Source organism: Girardinichthys multiradiatus, chromosome 2 (assembly GCF_021462225.1).
Source record: "Girardinichthys multiradiatus isolate DD_20200921_A chromosome 2, DD_fGirMul_XY1, whole genome shotgun sequence".
Lineage (NCBI taxonomy): Eukaryota > Metazoa > Chordata > Actinopteri > Cyprinodontiformes > Goodeidae > Girardinichthys > Girardinichthys multiradiatus.
Window position 1 is genome coordinate 47404114 of NC_061795.1, and position 25388 is coordinate 47429501.

General features: G+C 39.4%; 1 protein-coding gene across 2 annotated transcripts in view; it reads left to right on the forward strand.

Annotated features, from left to right (window-relative positions):
• Window positions 1-25388, forward strand: part of jph3b (junctophilin 3b) — a 73759-nt gene that overhangs the window by 3337 nt on the left and 45034 nt on the right. For both annotated transcript variants that reach the window (XM_047353715.1, XM_047353723.1), the window contains exon 2: window positions 23062-23548. In XM_047353715.1, the coding sequence (XP_047209671.1) occupies window positions 23062-23548 (487 nt within the window). The remainder of the gene's footprint in view (window positions 1-23061; window positions 23549-25388) is intronic.

Here is a 25388-nt window from a genome sequence, read left to right on the forward strand (position 1 = left end):
AAAAGCTGAAATAACAGCAAATAGTGCAAAATTGGAGAGTAGTTTGAGAATGTAGCGAAGAGGGTGAAAGTGGTCATTATGTTCTCCAGCAGCCTAAGCCTATAGCAGCATAACTACAGAGATAACTCAGGATAACCTAAGCCACTCTAACTATAAGCTTTATCAAAAAGGAAAGTTTTAAGCCTAGCCTTAAAAGTAGACAGGGTGTCTGTCTCACGGACTAAAACTGGGAGCTGGTTCCACAGGAGAGGAGCCTGATAACTAAAGGATCTGCCTCCCATTCTACCTCTAGAGACTCTAGTAACCACCAGTAAACCTGCAGTCTGAGAACGAAGTGCTCTGTTAGGAACATATGGACCAATCAGATCTCTGATGTAACAATTGGATCTCTGATAAGGTGGTTTGTTCTTTTTTTTCTGAGTGCCCAGGGTACAAACCACCGCTCTATCGCCCCTTAAGAGGCTTTGGAGAAAACAATATATCTCTGAGTGGAAGGCTGCATTTCAGCTGAGCCAAAAAATATTGTGAATACGGGCAACTTTGAGCTACAAATGCAGAGAGGTATGTTCAGGCCTTCAGGCTTGGAATCCTTCAGTGTCTGGTGAAACTACCTTAAAACAAAATGTGTTAATATCATTTAATGTAGTTTTACTTATTAATTGAGTCTAAAATCTTACCTTTAGTTGCTATTCAGCTCATTTCGGGAACCCTATGTTGATTCAACCCCCATTTTGGGTTGAATCACCATAAACAACGTGATTAATTTCAGGAAAAAATCATGGCTTGCTCTAAAGTAAACCCTCAGGCATGGAAGGAGCCCTAACAAAAGTTCTTTAAATTAAATATCATACTGAACGCCCTCAATTTTTGGGTGAGTTGGAGCATCTCAGAGGTTTAAGGTTTTCATTGCAGCCTCTCAGCTGACAATATTGTTGGGCGCTATATCTGCTGATACCAACAAAAACATAGGTATTAATAGGCTTTAAGCGATCCTTTTAAGACCTATAAGAACATAATGCTTTAGATCTGCTGAATCTATATAGAGGTGGCTGAGACTAAAAGGAGTGAGGGGCAAATTGAACTTAACAGAATTTAAAGTAGTTGAAAACGGCAGCTAGTGCCACCTCTTTAGCTTTATTGGGGTGTAAAATTTAGGTAAAATGGTCAGAACATTTTCTGATTGAGAGACTTCGCATCAAACAGATCAACGACAGCAGTTTCCTATTTTTGTGGCACAAAGCCACAAATGTAATATGGCGACACTTTTTAAACTGTTTTTAACAGCTTTTATCAACAATTAACTGTAAAAGCAACCTCGAGCATCAGCCTGGGTCTGTCAGTGGAACCACTTTATTGGAGAAACACCAACTTGAAGTACATCATAACTCTCGGTTTACACCTGCTGTTCAGGATTTGATTTCCTCCTCTTTTAGGTGGTGACCCAAAAACTGTTTTATTTTTTACAAGCATAACATACATAATAAACCCATCGGACATGCCGGGTGACCCTGCCAGGATAGGCACATTTAATTGCTTGACAAAACAAGAACATTTAGTAGCAACTGTGTAAAGTAACTAAATAGTGCTTTAGAGCTAATTTTAAACAAACTGTACATAGTTATAAAATGTGAAAAACAAAGAAAAAAATTGACTGTCCAAGGAAGCTGGATAACTTGAAGAGAACATGCATAAAACCCAGGCTGGGATTTGAACCTAGGACCTTCTTGCTGCAAGGCGAAAGTACTTCAGGTTGTGTTCGTTCCAGATCCTTAAAGATGTTTCACGGTATGAAAGCTTTATTTAATAATCCATTCCCTACAATCATGTAAATTAACAGTTTTGCCTGATATTATACAACAAAAGCATTGTTTTTGGGCCTCTTTCAGTTTAATTGTGCAATTTTTATGTTTAACTCTTTTTAGAAAATTGAAATGATTCATTTCATCGTTCATCTAAAGGACATTTCATTTGCAGAGTGCGATCTAAATCAGCCTAACATTTGCCATGAAATTAAAATGAGCTGCAGTTTCATTCTCTTCAGAGTTCAGTTCAGTCATTCTTGATGAGATTCATGAGTATCATTTAAAACAGAGACACACGTTCACATGTGCATGCAGAAAGTTTGCACGCATGAAGCATGATTGTGAGCTGACAGCAGCAGACATGCAGCTAAAGCCTCATTACATAACTCTACAACTAGAAGGCCGCCTAACAGCACGAGCTCTTGGAGTTTAGTCCTGATCAGCCTGATCAAATCCACACAGCAGACTTGTTTCTGGGGTTGATTCAGGACCAAACCCAGAAAAGTCAGCAGGATAAAAAACAGTGAGATGGACCAACATCTGTACAGAATGACAGATAAAAGGAATAGTTAAACAATGAGCTGATAATGGGAGGATGTATGGCTTGCTGGATGAGAGGATGGTTATCATTATTATGAGAGATACTGTAATCAGGAGACAAGTGAGATCATTCGAGAAAGAAGTGCATTGACAAATATGGTCCTGATAAAACGAGACGTTCTGTAGTCACTTTAGCTCACTAAAGTATTTGAACCACATATGGTAAACGCAGCAGAGATTGGCCTAGTTATCAGTGTTTATCTAGCTCCAATGGTACACAGTGTCCTTATTATTACAGAACTCCTTTATATAAATCTGCAAGATTAAATTTCTGTTTGGGGAACTGAAATGTTTAAATAGAGCAAATAATTGACGACCCGGAGGCAATCTTGAAGAGAAAGAAATTAAAATTTTTAGCTCCATCTTAATTTGGACTTTTTTTTCTACTAAAACTCTACTTTTTAAAAATTCTGTGCAAAACCGCATCAACAGCAAACAACAGAAACATATTGGGTTTCGACATCCACTGAGCATCAAAGAAAAATTGTACCTGGTTCTGAGACAAAACTAAGTAAACCCATCACAGGTTCCCTTGAGTTTGATGGTTGAAAACAACTTACCTGCTGCCATCAGTTCTGTATGGTTCAAGAAAGACTTTGATTCATGTTCAAATACTCAGATTTGTTCTATTTCTGGAATATATGTTTAAAAATAGTTCAAGACAAAATCATAAATAAAGTAAGTACATCCTTACAGCAGGTACAAGGTTTAAGTACGAGAGTCAAAGTAGTAGCCATGCTGTAAATATACAGCTCTGTGAAGAATTTGCCCCACAGTTTTCTTGTTTTGTTTAATGTTAGAAAAAGATAACCTGATTAAATACAAAATGCTGTTTCAGCTGATTTCATTTATGAAGGAAAAAAAGTAATTCACATCATCCTTAAAAATATAAAACTATCTAAGTTCAATATGCTTGATAAGAACTTTAGACTGCGTTATCAGATCTAACTTGTCCTCGTCTACTGAGATTCAGATGACTTTGGTTTTGCTAAATTTAATTTAAAGATGAACAATACGTGTGCAGAAGGCACTCATAGAATATGAATCCTATTAGATTCTGATGTTAATAAGCCAGGCTACCATCTTCAGTCCTGGGTTTCTCTCACATGATTCCTTTTGAGGCTGCTAGCCCACCTCTGCACCTTCAAGGTTCACTCTTGTCCAGAGTAAAATCACTCATGAATCAAAGTATTCAGAGATGCTCCACTGACTCCAGACTTTGAAACCTGCTGTGCACTTTGCCGCTTCTGCCCTCAAACTACACCTGATCAAACATTTCCACAGCATCTTCACTGCTGCTTTCTGCTCATCTCCTGCTGACTCCAGATCTCATCCTCCCACCTTCCTGCTTCCTCCCTCGCTCCGTTGCATTTCCACGCAGCAGCTCTGTACAGCAGGTTTCTATAGCAACGCTCACCGACGTGTAGCAGGTCACCGTGTCACAAGGGGCTGAGCGTTCTTCATCTCTATTGGCCGCCTGGTCAGCTAAATCTGGCTCCAATTGGCTGGCCGGGTCTTCCGGGTTGCTACTGTTTACTAAGATGAAGAGTTAAGCTGACTGATTACCAACAACACACACAGAGGCATGGGGAGGCAGTGGAGTAGATAAATGAAAAGACAGCACAGATTTAGTAATCACTTTAGCGGGAAATGGATTCACAAAGAGAGATTAGAGCAACAACAGTGGTTGCTGCTACAGATTACACCTGATGTAGCTGCTCAAGTCACACACATTAAAAACACATCAGAGGAAAGAAATGCTGTAAACAAAGCATGCAACAGCATCCAGATTACTGCAGATATTTACAATGTTTGGCTTTTTGCAGCTCAGAAGCTCCTGCTTCAGTAATGATTTCTACAACAGTTTCAACTGGCCTACATCCGGTCATCTTATCAGCTCGCTAAAGGTCACTATAGCTGCTCCAGTTCATTATGAGGTGCTAGATGGCACATTGTCCTCGCGGTGCTTATCCAAGTTGCAGTTAGAAGTTTATATAAATGTTTTGAAAGCACCTTTTCATCTTTGGTGTCCACACAGGATCAATATTATGCATGCAGATTAAAATGCATTGCTGTGAAAATGTTTTTGCACCCTTACAGAGTTCTTCTGTATTTGCTTTTGTTGGCCCTGTTAAATACTTCAGATCATCACACTAATTATTACGCAAAACAAAAAGAACCTGAGTAAATGCAAGGCACAGGTTTCAAATGAGGATTTTATTCATTAGAAGGGAAAAAATAGGTTAAAAAGTAATTGCCCCCTACACCTAATAGCTGGCCGTTCCACCTTTGGCAGCAACAACTGCCATCAAGCGCCTTTCACAACTGGGAATGACTCATTAACATGGCTGTGGAGGGATTCTGGCAGACTCTTTTTGCAGAATTGTTTTAATTCAGCCAAGCTGAATGGTTTTAATCATGAAGGGCCTGTTAGAGATCACACTGAATCTTCTCAATCAAATTTAAAACTGGACTTCAACTAGGCCACTGTCAAAACCCCTTTTTTCAGCTATCATTAATGGCAAGTCTTCTATGCCCTGAAGCAACAAAGAAGCACCAGATCATCACACTACCACCACCATGTTTTACTGTAGGTATAGCTTTGGTTTTCCAAATTACTCTGTGACTTTCACACCAGATACAACATGACATTCAGCTCCCAAAAGGTTTCATTTTTGTCTCAGCAGTCCACAGAATATTTTCCCAGAAGTCTTATGGATCATTAAGATGTTTTTTGTTAAATGTGAGACAAGCCTATATGTTATTGTGGTCTGCAGCAGTTCAGACCTTGAAACTCTTCCATGGATACTAATTTTAGGGTTTTCTGTGACATGCTGAGTAAGTAGTCGATGCACTATCGGAGTCATTATGGTAGGCCAGCAAATCTTAGGAAGGTTCACCACTATTACATGTTTTCCTCATTTGTGGGTGATGGTTCTAACTGTGGAATCCTAATGCCTTGGAAATGGCTTTATAACCCTTCCTGGCTGATAGATGTCAATGATTTTGTTCTTTATCTGTTCTTGAAAGATTTTGCTGATTCAGAACAGAGCATGATGTGTTGCTTATTGAGATATTTCAGCCTACTTCATTTTGTTAGACAGGTTCTTTTTAAGGGATTTCTAGATTCTACTGGTCTGGCATGAATCAGATCTGGCTGTTGTCGGTGAAATTAAACAAGTTTGGCTAAGAACAGCTAACTCCTGATTTAACATTGAGGGAAAATACTATGTCTTATTGGTCCATGATGGGTTGGGAAGTTGCTTCCCTTAAAGTATGGAATCCTGAATTGAAACCTGCTTTTTGTATTAACTCAGACTATCTTCGATTTAAAAGTTAGTTTCAGAGTGAGACATATTGAAATCTTATGAAAATGCGTAAACAGAGGAAATTTGTCAGCGTGCAAATACTTACTGACAGTTGTTTGAACCGCTGATGCAAATATCTGCAACTTTTAAAGAAAAACGTTTTGCTCATGAAATAATCTTGATTGTCGTTGGAATTGTGTTAGAAGTTGGGTTACTCTCTAAGTTTCCACTAATTCCTCTAATATAAGTCTGAGCTTCTCTATCTTAACATACTCATTCCTTCTGAGGCATGCTAAGGGACAGATTTATGCTTCCCTTGACTGTGTGGGGTCATTGCACTTCTCATACAGCTGACTCCTATGCGAAAGGGTTTCTTGATTTTTATTTAGGTTGTAGGGAAAGAAAAAAATAATGAGGACACAAGCTGATCCTATGCTTATAGATGAGGCTCTGATCTGCGGTGAGAACATAACAGGTGAAAGAAATCCTGGAGAGACGGAGGAATTATCCGGAAAGAAGAGGAAAATGGTTGGATCAGAGAAGCTGTAATGAGACATACTGAAGGTGGATGAGCTCAAGAACCTGAGGTCAGTCATGCAAAGCAGAAGACTGTGCACAAGAAAGGTGAAGAAGAAGGAGAAGCTGGGTGAAGCATATGGAGATGACTGTCAGGGTTGATCTGTGACAGAAGGATTGCTACAAGAGTGAAAAGAAATGTTTAGAAGATGGTAGTTAGGCCTGCTATTATGGATGCTTTGGAGACACTGTCAAAATGACAGGAGGATCTTGAGGTAGCAGAGTTAAAAGGCTTTAAATTTTAACTGGGAGGGACCAAAGTGGACAGGATTAAAATTAATACATCAAAGGGAAAACTCAGGTTGATTTGTTTGGAGACAACGTTAGAAAGGTGAGGCTGAGATGGTTCGGACATGTGCAGAGAAAGGTTGGTGGATATACTGGACAAAGAATGCTGAATATGGAGCTGCAAGGGTGGAAGAAAAGACCAGAGGGAAGGTTCATGGATGCAACGAGGGAGGATCTGCAAAAGAACAATGTGGCAGAGGAAGAATCACAGAAGTAGGGGAGAATAATTTATTTAGCAGAAAGGATTTACTGTAAAAAGGTTTAATGCATCATAAAGAGAACTACACACCCTAACTGAAAAAATGTAGCTTCTTAGTTGTCCTCCTGATGGACTTGGACAATGTGGGCATCTCTTAAGAAACTAAGTTTTAGTGCTGAGCAACACTGTATGTTTTTGACATTTCTGCTTTTTTAAACTTGCCCCAAACATATTTCCCAGCATTCTCAGCTCCTGAGCAGACATTCAACCATAAAGAATCCCAGCATTAAAGTTCACAGACACTCAGGAGGGTCCTTTCTAGATCAAATCTATTGTGGCAGGTTGGCAAAAACTAAGGAGGCATCTTTAAAGCCTGTTGCATTTAAATTTCAGCATAACAGCACTTTCTCAGAACTGCATGCAAGCTTCTCATTCTGTAGTTTTCATCTCTCACAGTCTGAAATCATACGTCAGTGAACTCAAAAGCATGATAACACATGTAAATAACCTGCATGAAATGAAAGAATGCCAAATAAACTATCTGAGAATATTTTACACAAACTGGTCAACAAACGCAGAAAAATATAGATATTTCCACCAATCCACCACCACAGAGATGCTCCAGAAATAAGAAATGAGATTGTTGGAAAACTTTGATGTTGTTCTGCACAGCCTAAAACTGTCAAGGGTTTAGAAAAGATTCAAAGGTGTCAAATTTAGATGACCCTCAGGTTTTTAGATGATTGTTTTCAGGTCATCTGTGTAAGTATAATTGCTTTCAATTGTCTTCAGCAGTGGGTGACCACAGTTCTTAGCTTGAAACAATCCTTCTGATAATGCAGCCTTGGTCACAGAAAGGTCTGTGCCTTTGTGCTGCTTCTCAGTCTGAATGATCACTAAATCCTTTATTCTTTTCCAGTTTATCTTCTTAACCACTTTACCCAGTACAGATCAGATTGTCAATTCCAGGAAATTGGCACATTTCCGGAAGTTGACCTCTTTGCTTTCTATACAGTTTAGAGATTCAGATGCTTCCCTTCAGTTGTCTTTTTCCTGTTTTTCCTTCCACACGTTCACTTGATGTCTGATGCTCTTGCATCATCTCAGTTTAATGATGACCTCCAGGGATTCATTCTTCAGTGCTCTTATGACTGTTTATTTTCTTTTCCTTTGCTATCATCAGGGTTTTAATGAGTCGGTTAGACTCCTGGAAGAACAGAGTTAGATTACAGAAAAAACTTTATTGTCCCAAAATGAGTTATGGTGACATAAATAACACATAGAAAATGCGTGTTAAAGGTACAGCTAGAAACAAAGTAACTTATGTTAAACAAACACAAACTGACTTTGGAACTCACAGGTTAGAGTTTGACTGAAACCCAAAAAATTTATTAGTATGACAATAAAGTGAAAAATAATTATTATTATTTAATCTACAGTAATAAAAATGTTGCTTTTACTTTCTATTGCATTTAGTTTATACTAAGGTCCACCACTCTGTTTTATTATTTATTCATAATAAAACATAGATTAATAAAAGGAGTAACTTTAAATATAAAGAAATTTGTGAATCAGGTAAAACAATCATTTAAAGACAACCAAGTATAACAAACTATAATCAAATAAATAAAAATAAAAAATAAAATAAAAGATCAAGCTGAATCAGTATCCTTAATTTATAATTTAACTGATGGTAATAGTGGTAAATAAATGCATATCAAAATGTGTCACATTTAATAAAGTAAACATTGCCTATTAATAAATGTATTTATTTGAATACATTTTGGCATCTGCACATAATAGTAATATTTTTTTTTTTGGGCACTTTCATCCCTTGCAGGTCAAGCAAACCCTTGTGATGTAGTCTTTAGGTTGGAGTAGTTTAGTCATTAATTTATTAATTTATGTTGTATTTTTATTTTAAAAAACCCTTTAAAGCTGAACCGTTCTGAGCGGATGCCCTGCGTTTGGTGATGCAACATATTTTTCTGCCTATCAACACCAATCTAAGCAGTTTACACTAAATGAAACGGAGCAATTAGCCAGACAAATTCAGCGTAGCAGAGTATTGTCAGCAGAGATGCAAACAATGAAATCCTGTGCAATGTGTATCAAACAAACACACAGAAATTATTCTGAAATGAACAGAAGAATTTTATTTACATAAAGTATCTTCAGAAATCAAGCGTTAGTGTTTCTGTTCATGTTTTGGCTGCTCTGCAGTCAAAGGTAGGTAGCTTCCATCCCATTCAGCCAGAGAGGGAATACTTTTTCATTTAAACCACATATAACTATAACATGGCAAATAAATCGAACTCAACAGCTTCCTGGCTGTGTTATTGTGGGTCGTTTTCATGACATTTCAGAGCAGGTTTTTAATCCCCAAACAGAAATCTGTGAGATTCAGACAGAAAAGAACTTAAACGGATAAAAGACTCTAACATGCACGCAGAGGTTTAGCTTTAGACTGACCTTCCCTCCTTTCAGTGGTCAGACCACACGTTTGTCCATGTTAGTCCTGCATGTGTTGTCCTGTTCAATCCTGGTGAGGGATGTTATCTATGTTCTCTGCTCTGTGTGAAATGATCATTTCTCAAGTTCAGAGGTGACACATAAATTCATAAAAGCAATATATCAGAAAAGCTACTGATATTGAGCTCAAGTTTGACGACTAAAAGAGGTCTCAGCAAAGTTATTTGGATTCTGTTGTGATGTTCTTGTTTTCCTTGCCAATCCTAATCTGCAGCTCGTCTACAACCACTACTGCTGTTCTGCAGGGTTCAGCTTATGTAGCAGTGGTTTGATGTTTGTAGTGAGGATTAGCAAAGCAGTCTGAAACATTAATAAAATCCAGATCTTTATCCTGGGAGCTTGCCATGTGCCTCTGCTGATGCCGAACAATCTGGACAGTGAAAATAAGCCACATGAGGGATTGTTCTTTCTTGCTTTTCAGAACTGTGTAGAACCCAGCCATTGGGACAAGCAATCTTAAATACGGTAACTTACGGTGCCTTGCAGGAGTATTCATACAATTTGAACTTTTTTATTTTTTGCTTTTTTTAACCATAAATGTCTATGTAGTTTATTTTATGTGATAGATAAACAATAAGCAGTGTATAATTTTGAAGTGGAAAGAAAGTTTTAATATGTTTCACCACAAGAAATCTGAAAAATACTGCTGGCACTACCCGTGTACTTCCTAGAGGCCCATCTTCAGAGGTCTGTCTCTACACATATAGAGACTGTTTCAATTCTTCTTTGTAAAATTGTTCAAGCTTAGTCCAATTTAATCAGAAATATGTTTGAGCATCAATTTTCAAGTCTTGTCACAGAATATTATTTTGATTTAAGTCTGGACTTTGACTGGGCCATTGTAGCATGATTATGCTTTGATCTAAACCATTCCATTGCATCTCTGGCTGTATGTTTGTTTCTCCTGCTGATAGGTAAACCTCCACCCAGTCTCAGGTCTTTTGCAGCCTATAACAGGTTTTAACAGATTGTCAGTTATCCAGGACACAACATTCCTAATTGCCTTAGTAGACAGCATCTGGACTTCTCTCGTTTCTTCACGATGTTTTGCCTCTTATCCAAATGGCTTCTTCAGTTCTGAACAACTTCCAACCATGTTCAGAACTAAAACAAACCTTGTGGATGAGAACGAAACAACAGGTTTTCTTACAGATCGTCCTGTATTTAGCTACATCCACCTTCCCATCCACATTCAACAGCTTTAATATCTTTGCTAAAGAAAGCTAGCTACACAGCATACTACTGGTCCCTCCATGTCTCACTGTGGGAATGGTGTGTTCTGGGTGATGCGCAATATTAGATTTTAGCACACCTAGCATTTTGTCAGTAGGCTTAAAAGTTCAGAAGCAATGTATTTCTTATTTCCAGTCTTCCACAAAGGCCAGATTTGTGAAGATCACAGCTAAATGTTGTCCTGCTAAAAGGTTATCCCTCGAGAGCAGTGAATCTCTGCAGCTCATCCAGAGTTTCCATGGCCCTCTGGGGTGCTTCTCTGATTGCGGCTCTCCTTTAGGTAGGCGTCCATATCTTGGTAGGTCTGCAGTTAGTCCACTGTCTCTTGAGATGTTTGGTAGATCAGAACTCTTTGAGGTGTTCAAAGCTTGAGATATTGTTGCAGAAATTAACCCTGCTTTAAACTTCTTCACAACTTTCTTCCTGACTTGTCTGCTGTGCTCCTTGGGCTCCATGATGAAGTTTGTTCTCTAATGTTGTCTAAACAGAGCAACACACTGTTTGGTAAGTGGCTAAGCTTCAACGTTGTGTCAGGAGAAGGATTTTAGATGAATGGCATTTTTATTTAAGAGTACTGTAAGGCTTCATTTAAAGATTTTTGACAGGTTGTGTTTTGTAGTGTTGCCTCCTCAGAGTAAAGCACAGACCTTCAGGGACAGATGGTTTTCGACTCAAATACAGAAAGCTTGTTTGTTTAAGACACAATTATAAATTGAGCCAGGGACGTGGCGAAGTGATCTCCGTGTTTTCGACCCATATGATTTAGGAGCGCATACTGCTGGCTGTCTTAGACAGAATTCAGTGAAATTTGTTTGCCGTGCGATCTGTGAGGTGGATTCTCCTCACAACTCTATGGGGCTCAGGTTGAAACCTTGTCACATCCAAAAAGTCTGTTTTCTATCACTGCAGCTGTGTTCAGTGTGTGTCATGAAGAGAATATAACCTGATATAAATATATATGCTGTTAATATTTGTAACAGTTTTTAATCTCTCCACATATTTTCCCCACACAACTGAACAGATTTGAATCTGCTTCTGTGAAAACTGTTAATTACTGATTTTTCAGCACCATGGAGAGCGACCAGCAGTCCGCTGAAACACATCCTGGTGCCCCACTGAAAATTTCATTTACTCAGGCATTTCAGACTGAGGCTTGTAAACGCTTCCAAGAATGCATAAAAAACAAAAGCCCACCCACTGGTTCACATACATTCACTCATTTTCACTCTCCACTGGCAGTTTATCAGGTACACTTGGCTGTTAGTAATGCCATCAGCAGCACACATTCCCTACTAGATCCTGTCTTCAGGAGGGAAAAAAAGTCAAGTATTTAAGGTTTGTTTCAAAGCAATTTGCATAAATAATTCAGAAATTCAAACGGTTTGGATAAAATCACATTTTTTCACCACTCAGCTGTATTTGTGTAAATCCAGCTTCCCTATGATAGCCTTTCAATAATGTATGAACCAGCCAAAATGATGAGTCACATGTTGTTATGGTCATTTCCGCCCTTCTGGAAAGTAGAGGGCTGAGGAGCCCGCAGTATCACCATTAGAAGAATAAGAATTTGAACTTTAAACAGTTTCTGTGTGAAAACAATGAGGGGTAGTGAAACAATTCTTGAACTGTAAACATTAGAACCATTCTGTCGCCACACAGGCACATATTTTATGTCTCTACTGTCGTGGTGCGACATTTTGGAATTTGTTGTGGTTTTGTGTTTTGACTTTAGTTTGGTTTTGTTGTCATGGTTGTTTGTTTATTTCCTTCTACTGCCTCCCAGTTTTGTCTCCCCTTGCTCCTACTTCCTTTTGTGGTTGCTTTCCTATTTCTTGTTATGGTTTTCTTCTTCTTCTTCTTCTTCTTCTTCTTCTTCTTATTATTATTATTATTATTATAGTTCTTTGTCTCCCTGGATTCTTTAGTCTAGTTTCTCATTTAGTATCTCTGTGTTCATTTATGTTAGGTATTTGTTCTCTTTCTTGGTTTAGTTCCTCGGTTTTGTTTCTATAGTTCCAGCCTCCCTTTTTAGGTTAGCTTTAGTTATTGTTTACTTTTGGTTTGCACATTTTCCAGTTCTCTGATTCCTTTTCTGTTACTTCAGTCAGTGTTTAGGTTTTGTTTATTCTACGGTCAGGGTTTCTTTATGGGTTCTTTGTTAATTATTAGGTTGTAGTGTTCCTCTATTTTCTCTAGTTTTCTGTTTACTTTCGTTAATGTCTATTTTTGGTTATGTCTTAGTCCAGCTCCTCTCATGTCCCCTTTGTTTTCTAGTTAGGTCTCCTTAGCAACTATCCATATTCCCTCAGTTCTCTGCAGCCTGGTTCACACCTGTTTTCCATCCTCCTCTGATTTCCTACCTCTGGTTCTCATTGGTTCATACCTCACTCCGCTCTGCTTATAAGCTCTCTGGTTCTCTTTGTTCTCCGCTGGTTCCTTCCGTTCACAACCATGTACTACCATGTTCCTGCAGAGACAACTTTGTAAGTTTTGGATTTCAGAATCAGAATCAGAATCAGAAAAGCTTTATTGCCAAGTACGTTTTTGGACATACAAGGAATTTGTTTTGGCGTAGTCGGTGCAATACAGTACAAATTAAACAGTACAAACATATCTACAATATAATATAAATATAAGTGCACAGTTTTAAGTGAGTGAGAGTAAATATAGAGCAGTATAAGATGCAAGAGCAATACAACAGTGCAGTGCAGATTTCGATTTATATCTGTACCTGCAGTGTTTTCGCTTCGTTTTTTTGTGAAGAGCTTTTTGGAATTAAAGCTTAAGCTTTTCTACAAACATGCTGCTGCCTAGCTCTTGTCTGCGCTTTGGTCAACCTAAACCTCAGAACGCGACATCTACAGTGTTTTATTTTGGAGATATGACGTGTTAAAGAGTCCCTCCAATTCTAGTTTTGAAAGAACAACTTCTGAGAAATCTGAAATATAATGGCCGTGAATTAGTGGGGTGACACTAGTGACATTGGTAAGGGTTCATCCTGTAACTGGTTGGTTGCTGGTTGGAATCCCTGCTCTGTCTGTCTCAGTTGTTGTGTCCTTGGGCAAGAGACTTCACCCTCCTTGCCTGCTGATGGTGGTCAGAGGGGTCGGTGGTGCCGATTGTATAGCAGCCTTACTTCTGTCAGTCTGCCCCAGGGCAGCTGTGGCTGTGGCTTGTAGCCTACCACTGTTAGTGTGTGAATGTCTGATTGTAGTGTAAAGCACTTTGGAGTCTCTGGGGACTTGATAAAGGGCTATACAAGTGCAGGCCATTTATCATTAGTGTTTGGGTGCGCCCTCTCTACACTACCGGGTTACTTGATTCAAAATGGAGAGTTCAATAACCGTCGGAGACAGAAATGTCTATGTTATCATGTATAACTTGTACACGTAAGATTGAAACAATTACCATAAAGGTAGTTTTATTCAAACAATTTCTCAGTGTTTCACAAGGTCAAGTTTGTGACGTCTTCAAACTTTGAGCTGAAACATTCTGTGGTAAAATGTCTGAAATAAAACTTAAACAGCTCGTACTCGTACTCGTAAATGTTTACTTTTTGCAGATTTCATCAACACCATATGATGTATTGGTACCAAAAATCAGATAACACCATTCCTGATTAATTAATAATTCCTGACATGTTTGTTTTTTTCCCAGCACAGTGATAGGTATCACAAGCTGAAAATTGGGATGGAAAGAAAAATAAAAAGAAATGCATCACCGTGACATGACAAAAAAAGGTTTCCTGCAGTACTTTTTAGAATAAAGAATTTATTTTAACCAACATGTTATAAACATGCAGAAACGTTTTGCATACAATGTAAGACCAACAGTCTAGCCAGTCCTCTGGTTGTACCCTTACAAAGCGACAGCCTCTGTCACCTCAAAGCCAATTAAAAGGAACTTCCTTAAACTTATCTTCATTTGTCAAAGTCCTTTAAATCCTTAAAAAATGGAAACAAACTATTTTTTATTTCACTGAGGCTTTTATTGAAAAGTGATTCAGAGTTACTAAAACAAACAATGTTCTTAGGTGTGAAGGTAAAAGTTTATCCTCATTCATCTACAGGAGTCATCACGGATTACATCCTTTCTGCATATTTTACCTCTGGGTCAATAGTTACCCTCCTCTTCAGTGTCTCACCCATGTACGGATGACATGCAGCTGTATGTCACGAATGTCGAATTTCCTTTAAAAAATTGGATGTCCAAAAAAAGTAAATTTTTTGGAAAAAATCTGAAACATGCCAGTCTCATACAAGTCATTTCATCCAATTCAGTCTATTAAAATAGTGCTGATTCACTGGAAATGCTGCCTACATGTAGATATTTGCTGACTCTGAGTCCCAGTACAATAATACATTATGATGTCACAAAATATTGGGTCACAGCACCAAATCATTGAATTCTTGTGTTAGAATCACTTCCATGTCTGCAGATTTATAAAGTTTGGTGTGGAGAAACTTGACTGACCTCCAACCTCAACCTTCTTCAACACCCTTGGGATGAATTAAAGCGGAGTCTGCAATTCTGGTTTTCTCATCTAACTATGAACACGCTCCTAAACCTTGTGGACGTAAGGGGACATAAATACTTTTGGTATAGTACAAGGGAAGAAAAACTAATGCCATACACAGTTATGCGAAAATTAGGCAGTGTGTGATTTTTCCAACATACAGGGGTTGGACAATGAAACTGAAACACCTGGTTTTAGACCACAATCATTTATTAGTATGGTGTAGGGCCTCCTTTTGCGGCCAATACAGCATCAATTCGTCTTGGGAATGACATATACAAGTCTTGCACAGTGGTCAGAGGGATTTTAAGCCATTCTTCTTGCAGGATAGTGGCCAGGTCACTACGTGATACTGGTGGAGGAAAACGTTTCCTGACTCGCTCCTCCAAAACACCCCAAAGTGGCTGAATAATATTTAGATCTGGTGACTGTGCAGGCCATGGGAGATGTTCAACTTCACTTTCATGTTCATCAAACCAATCTTTCACCATCTTGCTGTGTGTATTGGTGCATTGTCATCCTGATACACGGCACTGCCTTCAGGATACAATGTTTGAACCATTGGATGCACATGGTCCTCAAGAATGGTTCGGTAGTCCTTGGCAGTGACGCGTCCATCTAGCACAAGTATTGGGCCAAGGGAATGCCATGATATGGCAGCCCAAACCATCACTGATCCACCCCCATACTTCACTCTGGGCATGCAACAGTCTGGGTGGTACGCTTCTTTGGGGCTTCTCCACACCATAACTCTCCCGGATGTGGGGAAAACAGTAAAGGTGGACTCATCAGAGTACAATACATGTTTCACATTGTCCACAGCCCAAGATTTGCGCTCCTTGCACCATTGAAACCGACGTTTGGCATTGGCATGAGTGACCAAAGGTTTGGCTATAGCAGCCTGGCCGTGTATATTGACCCTGTGGAGCTCCTGATGGACAGTTCTGGTGGAAACAGGAGAGTTGAGACGCACATTTAATTCTGCCGTGACTTGGGCAGCCGTGGTTTTATGTTTTTTGGATACAATCCGGGTTAGCACCCGAACATCCCTTTCAGACAGCTTCCTCTTGCATCCACAGTTAATCCTGTTGGATGTGGTTCGTCCTTCTTGGTGGTATGCTGACATTACCCTGGATACCGTGGCTCTTGATACATCACAAAGACTTGCTGTCTTGGTCACAGATGCGCCAGCAAGACGTGCACCAACAATTTGTCCTCTTTTGAACTCTGGTATGTCACCCATAATGTTGTGTGCATTTCAATATTTTGAGCAAAACTGTGCTCTTACCCTGCTAATTGAACCTTCACACTCTGCTCTTACTGGTGCAATGTGCAATCAGTGAAGACTGGCTACCAGGCTGGTCCAGTTTAGCCATGAAACCTCCCACATTAAAATGACAGGTGTTTCAGTTTCATTGTCCAACCCCTGTATTTCAACATTTGCACACATTTCTTATACACGAAGGTTGCCTGTAAACATCCGAGCAGAGACAGGTCCCATGAGACAGACAGAAAGGAACCTGCAGAAGCCAGAGCAGTCTCTGTTTCAAGATGGACATCGGGGTGAAAACACTTGGATTATTCTGAAAACCATGAATAACTAGTTTATTAAAATAATGTGCACAGCCCAAATTACTGTTTTGCAAGGCTTTCATGTGAAAATAGGCTGTGATTTCTTAGAATTGTGTGAAACAGCTGCACGGCTTTCTGGGGGAGAGGCTGAAAAAATTCCCAGACACAGCAGTGTTGGAACATAGCCTTTTCTAGACAATCAGAATTTCATTTGCTGACTAAACTTAGCACCCAGTTCCTCCCTTTTTTCCCTTGCTACAACGACGTTTATACACCTTATTCCTGGAACTCAGCACTTTGCATGAAGTCTGTAAGAGACTTCTGGACCAGCATTTTTTCATGGAGACAAAAGGTCTCTTACAGAGCAACTAGAGAGAAAACAGAAAACCTTTAAAATTCAAATAGGATAATATAATCATACCAGTCCTTTCCTCTTTTAAAGATTAGAGGATGACCACTTGTCACATAAACTAGCACATTTATTTGCCTTGTCAACATTCTCTATGCTTTCAAATTGTTGAATAATTTTATTTAATAATTTTCTCATGTAGGTTGAGAATGCTGTTTTGGATTTAAAGACAGATGGGATGTCATGCACTAATGATGTATTACCAGTCAGAAAAGGAGTAACTCCATTAGTCATTGTGAAACCGAAAATCCATCCAGATCTGCTCTCAGCAGTGCTGTTAATCATTTTCAGAAGCCTATATTTCTTCTGTGAAGACAAGCAGTTTCCTCCCTGGGCTTGTATTTATGAAGTGGAAGAAGCACACCTGCAGGCGGCTGGTTTCAGCTTAGATCCTTCACCCACATTCGTCATGATTCTTTGTCTGATGGAAAATAGTCCACTGATTGCAGGAATAATCCCGTTTACTTTAGATGCACTTTGGAAGCACAAGCTGAAGCAGGATAAATTTAATCTGATGAAAGGTGAAGCAGCAAACAGCGCAGCAAGCAGGCATCTTTAAGGAAATGTCCTAGCTTTGCAACAACATGTCTGTCAGTGTGTGAATATCATAGCAGACAAAAAATATAAAAATTCGCTATCCTGCAAACCAGTTATTTAAAAAAATACAGATCAGTACTAATCAAAACAAACTTTGGAGCAACTTTCGCTAACATACCAGACATTGCAGACATAATCAATCCTCCAGCAGCACCACCAGGAATAAGGTGGATATAGGCCTAAACTAGGGATTCGTACAGCTTTAGGAAATCAGGTCCGTGTGAAGCCTCAATGTCAAAATCAGGTCAGTTGTGTTTGTCAGTGCGTTTGGATTGGACCTCCCTACAAGTGAACATTTCATAAAAGCTTGGATAATAATTCTCTTTGGATGAAACCAGGTGACTTGGCTCATCTCATGGTATGCTAAGCAAACTCAACTGTTTTTTGGCCGCAGCTGAAATGTTTTTGGTTTGTTTAATATTTATAGGTTTTTGTGCAAAGCTGTGAAATTGACATCAAACTATAGCTCAAACCAGTGGTTCCCAACCTCTTTTACTGAGAGTGTCCCCACCCCATGCTCCAACCCCAGCAGCTTGTATGACTCTTGCTCACACTTGCCTCACTTATCTGCACTTTCATGTTTGTGCAGACACCAGAATGAAAACCTCCTTAAGTAACCCATTCTTTATTGTTATTAAAACCATTTTCCTCTTGCTCTCTCGTCGTTTAACAGAATAACTTTTGCTTGTATTTAGCAGCTCATACAAACTTGTTCTTATTGGTGAATCCAAACATGCCTTTTCGTGTCTATTCCTCTGGCAATCCTGAACTAAGTATAGGTTCAGCTATCTCTCTGTACCAGTCTGATAATGACACAACATTTTCTTCCAAATTATGTTGAAAAACTGTCCATGTGCATGTCAGGATTTGTAGGTTTTGTTTTTTGGGGGGGTTTTAACCGTGTCCTGGCACTCGAAGCCATCAACGGGAACAATTCAGGGACACAAGGGTGGAAGTGCGAGTACTGGAACAGGGCCAAACCTTCACAAGTAGAGCATTACGGCTAATGCTATAATGCTCCGCTTGATATATACAAAAAAAACTTTGCTAGAAACTGCTCGGGGATTATTTCAAATGTAACGGACACGGAGACGGAAACGATAAGGAAAAATAAGATGCGAGAAAGAGAGAGAGTTGGGCCAATAAAGAAATAGGGAGAGAAGGAGAAACAAATAGAGGAGAGAAAGAAGGGTGAAGAGAATACAAGATACTAGAAGACTGCTCCTACACCTGCAGAAACATATATAATAACAGCAATGTTACCGAAAAGTACACGGTACTAATGAAAGCATAATGTATTTAGTGGTAACCGCGGCTCAACATAGAACATCTGCGTATTTGTTTGGATTCAGGTGACTGGCTGGTTTATAATGTGTGCCAAACTTTTTCATGTCCTTGTTTGTTTTGCCATGCCATGCCATGCCAAGCCATGCCAAGCCTGTCCATGTCCTTGACTGTCTCTGTATGTGCCTTGTCTGTCCAAACCTGGTATTGTCTGTTTTCTATGTCTGGATCCCCTCACACCTGCCTTGTTTTTGTTTTATTTTTATTAAAGATTTATCGACTCACCGCGTTGCCTCTGCCTGCCTGTCTGCACATAGGTCCACTTCAACAACACCACTTTGTGACCGTATATCAAAATTTTCTAATTTGTTATTCCAGTTTTTCCACAAAGTTTGGATCAGGATACTGCATCTGCCTGTTGATCTCACTGTCAAGATGAGATATGTGTTCATATTTTAGTTTTTAAAAAGGACCAAAGCGGATGAAATGCAATAATGTAATGAAAAAACATATATTTCTTTATAGTGATTCCATAAACACACTAACAGGCAGATATTTATATGAGAGCAGCGTTTGATGCAACTGCTTTTGTTTTCTTTGTGTCATTGTTCTTAACAGAACGTTTTGACAGCCTCTTTGCCATTAAAGCCCAGGGCCCCACCTGGCTGCCCCCAGCCCCCACCATGCTTCTGGTTTCCTTCTGCACAGTCAGCACACTCACGTATCTCCTGTCCTCCTCTTCCTCCTGGTTCTCCCCTCTGTGCTCTGCTCCAGCATTAGAGCAGCCATTTGACTAAATCTAATTTAGCTGTTGAACTTGTATGATTGTGTTTGTTTGTGTTTGTGTGTGTGTGTGTGTGTGTGTGTTTGTGTGTGTGTTTGTGTGTGTGTTTGTGTGTGTGTTTGTGTGTGTGTTTGTGTGTGTTCTTTTATCTGTCTCTCATATGGCTGCACAGCTGTGTGCTGACATGATTACAAAGGCCAGGCCAGATGTGTTGCCCATCTGTCTCTGACACAGGCCCTGTGTTAGTGTGTGTTTTAGTGTGTGTTTGTGGGTGTGTGCAGGTATGGGGATATGAGATGGCATATCTTTCCAATGACAAGGGCTGGTTTGGAGTTAACACCACTTCACACTTTTAAAAGCTTCATGCGAGCTATATGAGAGCCTAACCCAGAGTGAGACTGGCTTAAAAGGTGGCTCCATTCACCACTTCCCATTTTTGCTGACACTCAAGACCACAAGGGAACCATTTGTGCGTGTTTGCGATGCAGACGGAGAACGTGGTTGCAGTCCTTTTATGGTCATGTAGTCGTGCTGCTGGAGTGAATGCGTTTGCTCCAGAATGAATCAGAGTGCTGTTACATCAGAGGGGCCAGGCAGGCGGGATGGATTACTTGCTCTCCGATTGGAACACACACTCCTGTTGGAGAGTGTGTGAGCGAGACAAAAAGGAAAGATGGAAACACACACATAGACACATTTGGATGGCCTACTTCCCAGCAACATGGAGATGCAGGGACTGTAATGCAGCAGGGAATGCGGTGGGATTGTGTGAATGAAGGGGTTGTGCCAACAGGAAGGTGGTGTTACTTTACAAATAAATCTGAAAACATGTAATACTCTGTTTCTCTTGCTAAACTCACAATATGCTCATTTCTGTTAGATTTTATGATCCTTGGTATCCCTTTTTTTTTCCCTTCTTAAAGCCGGTGAAAAATGGGTAAAAATCATATCTCCTTCCATTGTGATTTATCTGTTTCATTATACCGGTAAGTTTTTTTTTTATTTTAACTGATTTTAAGTTTTTGGTGAAAAACTGTGATTCACAGGAAAAAAGTAGCGAATCCGGACTAGTTTTACAGTGAACCAAAAATAAATAAATGGAGCAGAATGTATTTTCCTTGACAATCTCTTCAATCCCTTTGCATCATTTATTAAATAAATATAGCCTTTTTTTTAGATAAAGTGAACAGATGACAATTGAACCTTTGGACATCTGGAAATTTTACTGAAGGATGAACCAGATTCATGGAGGTCCACCTCTTTCTTCCTGATATTTTGGATGGTTTCTTCTGATTTTCCTAAGATGTCACAAAAGGAAGCAGTGTGTTTTAGGTATTGCCTTTAAATACATAAACAGGTGGGCCTTAATTTAACTCAAATGTTGTGAATTAACCTATCAGAAGCCTGCAAAGCCATGACCTCATCATCTGGGCATTCCCAAATAGCTTTTAAGCACAGTAACCTCAGCGTAGATAAACGTTTGAACTTAAAGACAGTAATTAACTATTCTTAAAATAAATTGTGTCTGTCATCATTTTGACATTTAGCAAATAATAGCATTTTGGTAATTTAGACAATGACGAAAATGGGTTTGTGTAAATTTAAGGTGTATGTAAACGCAAGTGTAGCTCAAAAAATGAGAATATTGTGAAAAAGTTTAATATTTTTTGTCACTCACTTCAAAAATTAAACTCATATATTATATAGTCTTTATTTGTTGCAACTTTGATGATTCTGACTTTCAGAGAATGAAAACGCAAAATTAGGTGTCTCAGAAAATGACAATATTACATAAGAGCAATAAAATGAATAATTTAAACAGAAATGTCAGGATTCTAGAAAGTATCTTCATCTCAACGCAGTCAATACTTGGTTGGGTCTCCTTTTGCATGAATTACTGCATCAATGCAGTGTGGCATGGAGGTGATCAGCCAGTGGTTCTGCTGAGATGTGATGGATGCCCAGGTTGGTTTGATAGCAGCCTTCAGGTCATCTGCATCGTTGGATCTGGTCTCTCATCTTCCTTTTGACAATACTCCACAGGTTCTCTTTGAGGTTCAGGTCAGGCCAGTTAGCTGGCCAATCAAGAACAGGAACACCGTGGTCATTGAACCAGCTGTTATGTTCCTTTGACAGTGTGGGCCGGTACCAAGTCCTGCTGGAAAATGAAATCAGGATCTCTGTAAAGGTTGTCAGCAGAAGGAAGAATTAAGTGCTCTAGAATTTCATAGTAGATGGCTGCATTGACTGTGGACTTCAGAATACACAGTAGACCAACACCAGCAGATGACATGGCACACCAAATCATCACCGTCTCTGGAATTTTCACACTGGACTTTAAGCAGTGAGGATCTCCAGTCTTCCTCCAGACTCTGGGACCTTGATTTCCAAATGAAATTTAGATTTTACTTTCATCTGAAAGGAGGACTTTAGACAATTGAACAAATGTCCACTTTCTTCTTAGCTCAGATAAGATGCTTCTGATATTGTTTCTGGTTCTGGCTTCAACTGAGAAATGTGACATGTGTAGGATTTTGTCTGTGACCTGACTCCAGCCTCAGTCCACTCCTTGGAAGGCTCCCCCAAATCTTGAATATATTGATTTAATTTTGATTGACAATTCTCTCAAGGTTGCTGTTATCCCTGTTCCTGGTGCACCTTTTCCTACCTCACGTTTTCCTTCCACTCAACTTTCTATGAATATGCTTAAATATAGCAGTCTGTGAACAACCAGCTTCTTTAGCAATGACTTTTTGTGGCTTGCCCTCCTGTGGAGACTATCCATGACTTTTTTTCTGGACCTCTATCTAGTCAGCAGTCCTCTAAACAATTGTGTAGGCCATATCATGGAATTTATGGGGGAACAATAAATCAAATAGTCTAATTTTCGGAGATGCAGAATTTTTGGCTTTCATGATCTGTAAGCCATAAAATGGAAAATTAACATTTTGTAGATTTTCTGCAGAAAGATTTGAATAATGATCAACAGCTTGATAACAAACAGATTAACAGACTTGACAAGATAAAAAAATAGAGAAAAATAAAAATTTTATATTAAAGCTGCTGAGTTCAAAACAACTCATATAACCATTTCCCATACCTGCTTCATCTTCAGATTTTAGTGTTTCATGTAGTCCAGTTGTATTCAAGATTCAAGATTCCTTATTGTCATTATGTCAACATTATGAAATTTAGCTGAGGCCATAAGATACACATGTAGGTGATAGACACTTAAAAATCTTAACACTTACAGAAAAGTGACAAATAGTATAGTGTGTGTATATATATATATATATATATATATATATATATAGTATCTCAGACCTGATCCATGTTTGTTCTGGTCTGTTTGCCTCTCCAGGAACATTTCAGGGCCAGTGGGTCGGTGGGATGCGTCATGGCTACGGAGTCCGGCAAAGTGTTCCGTACGGCATGGCAGCTGTAATCCGCTCCCCTCTGCGCACCTCCATAAACTCTCTCCGCTCCAGTTCAGAGCACAGCAATGGAACCGCATTGCTGGACCGAACGGGCGCGCTGGTTCCTGGTCCGCCCACGGTTCCGGGAACTCTGACTACCAGCGTCTCCATGTGCAGCACGGGCAGCAGCGGCAGCAGCCCCGCGGTGTCCCGGGGAGGCTTCGTGCTGACGGCGCACAGCGAGGCTGAGCTGCTGAAGGGGAAGAGGAAAGGAGGCCTGTTTCGGAGGTCAATACTGTCTGGTCTCAAGCTGAGGAAGTCTGAGTCCAGAAGTTCTCTTGCGTCACAGAGGTCCAAACAGAGCTCGTTTAGGAGCGAGGCTGGCATGAGTACTGTCTCCTCAGCTGCATCTGATATCAACTCTACCATCAGGTAACCAGGCTGTCGTAACTCAACATCTAAAATTACATTGGACTGAATTCCATCTGAAATAAATGGAATTATATTTTTCATTTTATTTCTGGTAAAAATGTATGTAGTTGTGAATTGGTGCTGAAGTTTTTGCCATAAGTTTGTATCCACACATCATAGGTTATTATCATTTATTTTTAACTCCTCTTTCTTAAATGGTGAAATCATTTTGGCTGCATTTTTAAAGCAAAACTGGGTGCATAAATTTAAATTGGCAACTAAACACATCCTGGCTCTAACTTCCTTACATTCACCTAAATGTTTTAATGAATGTTGCACAAGGTGGCTGAATGTCTGGCCAGCATAAAAAAGATTTGTTTTGACGGCACTCATTGGACTGACTAAAAACTGCGAAAGTCCAAATGTAAGAAGGAAAACTATAGATTTACACAAGCTGGATCATCACTTTAAACTTTCTGAGAAAAGACCCAAACTGCTCCTCTCATTTGGAAGGAAACTGATTAGGATGTCCAGGAACAACCTAAGAACCACCAAGCGTGCCATGGACTGGAATCTTCTGCAACACCAGTGTCTCTGCCCACACCAAAGCCAGTTTTACATTAAAACTGAATGATGGTGGGCTACCCGAAGGCTGAAGTCTCTGCTACAAAACTGGCACATTCAAGCTCTACTGAAAGTTGGAGCTGCACATGAACAAACCAAATGGCCTCTGGAGAAAAATATTAAGACAAGACCATGTTTGAGCAATTTAACCACAATGACAAGAAATATGTTCAGAGGAGTCTTTCAAAGCCAAGAACAAAATATCAAGTCTGAAGCATGGTAGTGGTAGCATCATGCTTTGAGGCTGTTTGGCTGTCAGTGGTACTGGTGAACTGCACAAAGTGGAGGGGATAATAAAGAAGGAATAAATCCAAGTTCTTGAACTTCACCTCAAATCAACAGCTGAATGGTTGAAACCTGGACACAGTCGGCTGTCCAAAGATCTAAAACACACATCTAAACCGGGTTAGGAATGGTTAAAGCAGGTTAACATTAAGCTCTTGAAATGGCCTTCTCCACACTCTGACAGTAACCCTCTTGTAAATATATGGACTATACTTTAAGTCTTGAGTCTGATTCAGTAAACCATCCAATTATAATCCACTCCACCATGGGTATTTGGCGGGCGCTTATATTATATTTGCACCCGTATGTATAATTGTGACCCTTTGTGGATTAAAGAGAATCCTGACTAAATTCAGACTTCTCCACCCAGTTGTTGCTAAAAACAATTTAAGTTGTTTTTGTAAAATCTTTCACATTTAAAAAAGGTTAATAAATTCATAAAAAGCCTAAAATATAATAACCTCAGGCTCTGGACGGCTGGACGTCCAGAGCCTGAACTGAGTTTAAAACAGGAGTTTAAAACAGGACAATAAAACATTAAAAAGTGATACAAAACTTATTCATCATTTGTGTCTGGTATAATCTGTTACTGTGTGTAGGAGGCAAAAATCATGTATTCATTTCCTCCTTTGTGTTTTGTGACAAAATAACCTCAGATTCATTTTAGAAAACCAGACAAAAGTTACAAAGTAATAGAGAAAGGGCTCTGAAAAGTAAGGTTTCAGCCTCATCTAAACTCTGCCCTGAATCAGCTCACATAAATGGCTTTTATCAGTTGGTGAAATCTCTCTTATTCCCAAAAACTAAAGCTTTACACGTGTTGTGTTGGCTGAATGACTTTGGGACGTGTTCACTAATGGCTGTTGGTCTGTAGATGATGAGATGACGCAGTTTGAAGGGGAACTGCCCTTCATGTGGATGAAAAATGTTCTGGGAAGCAATGACTTCCACT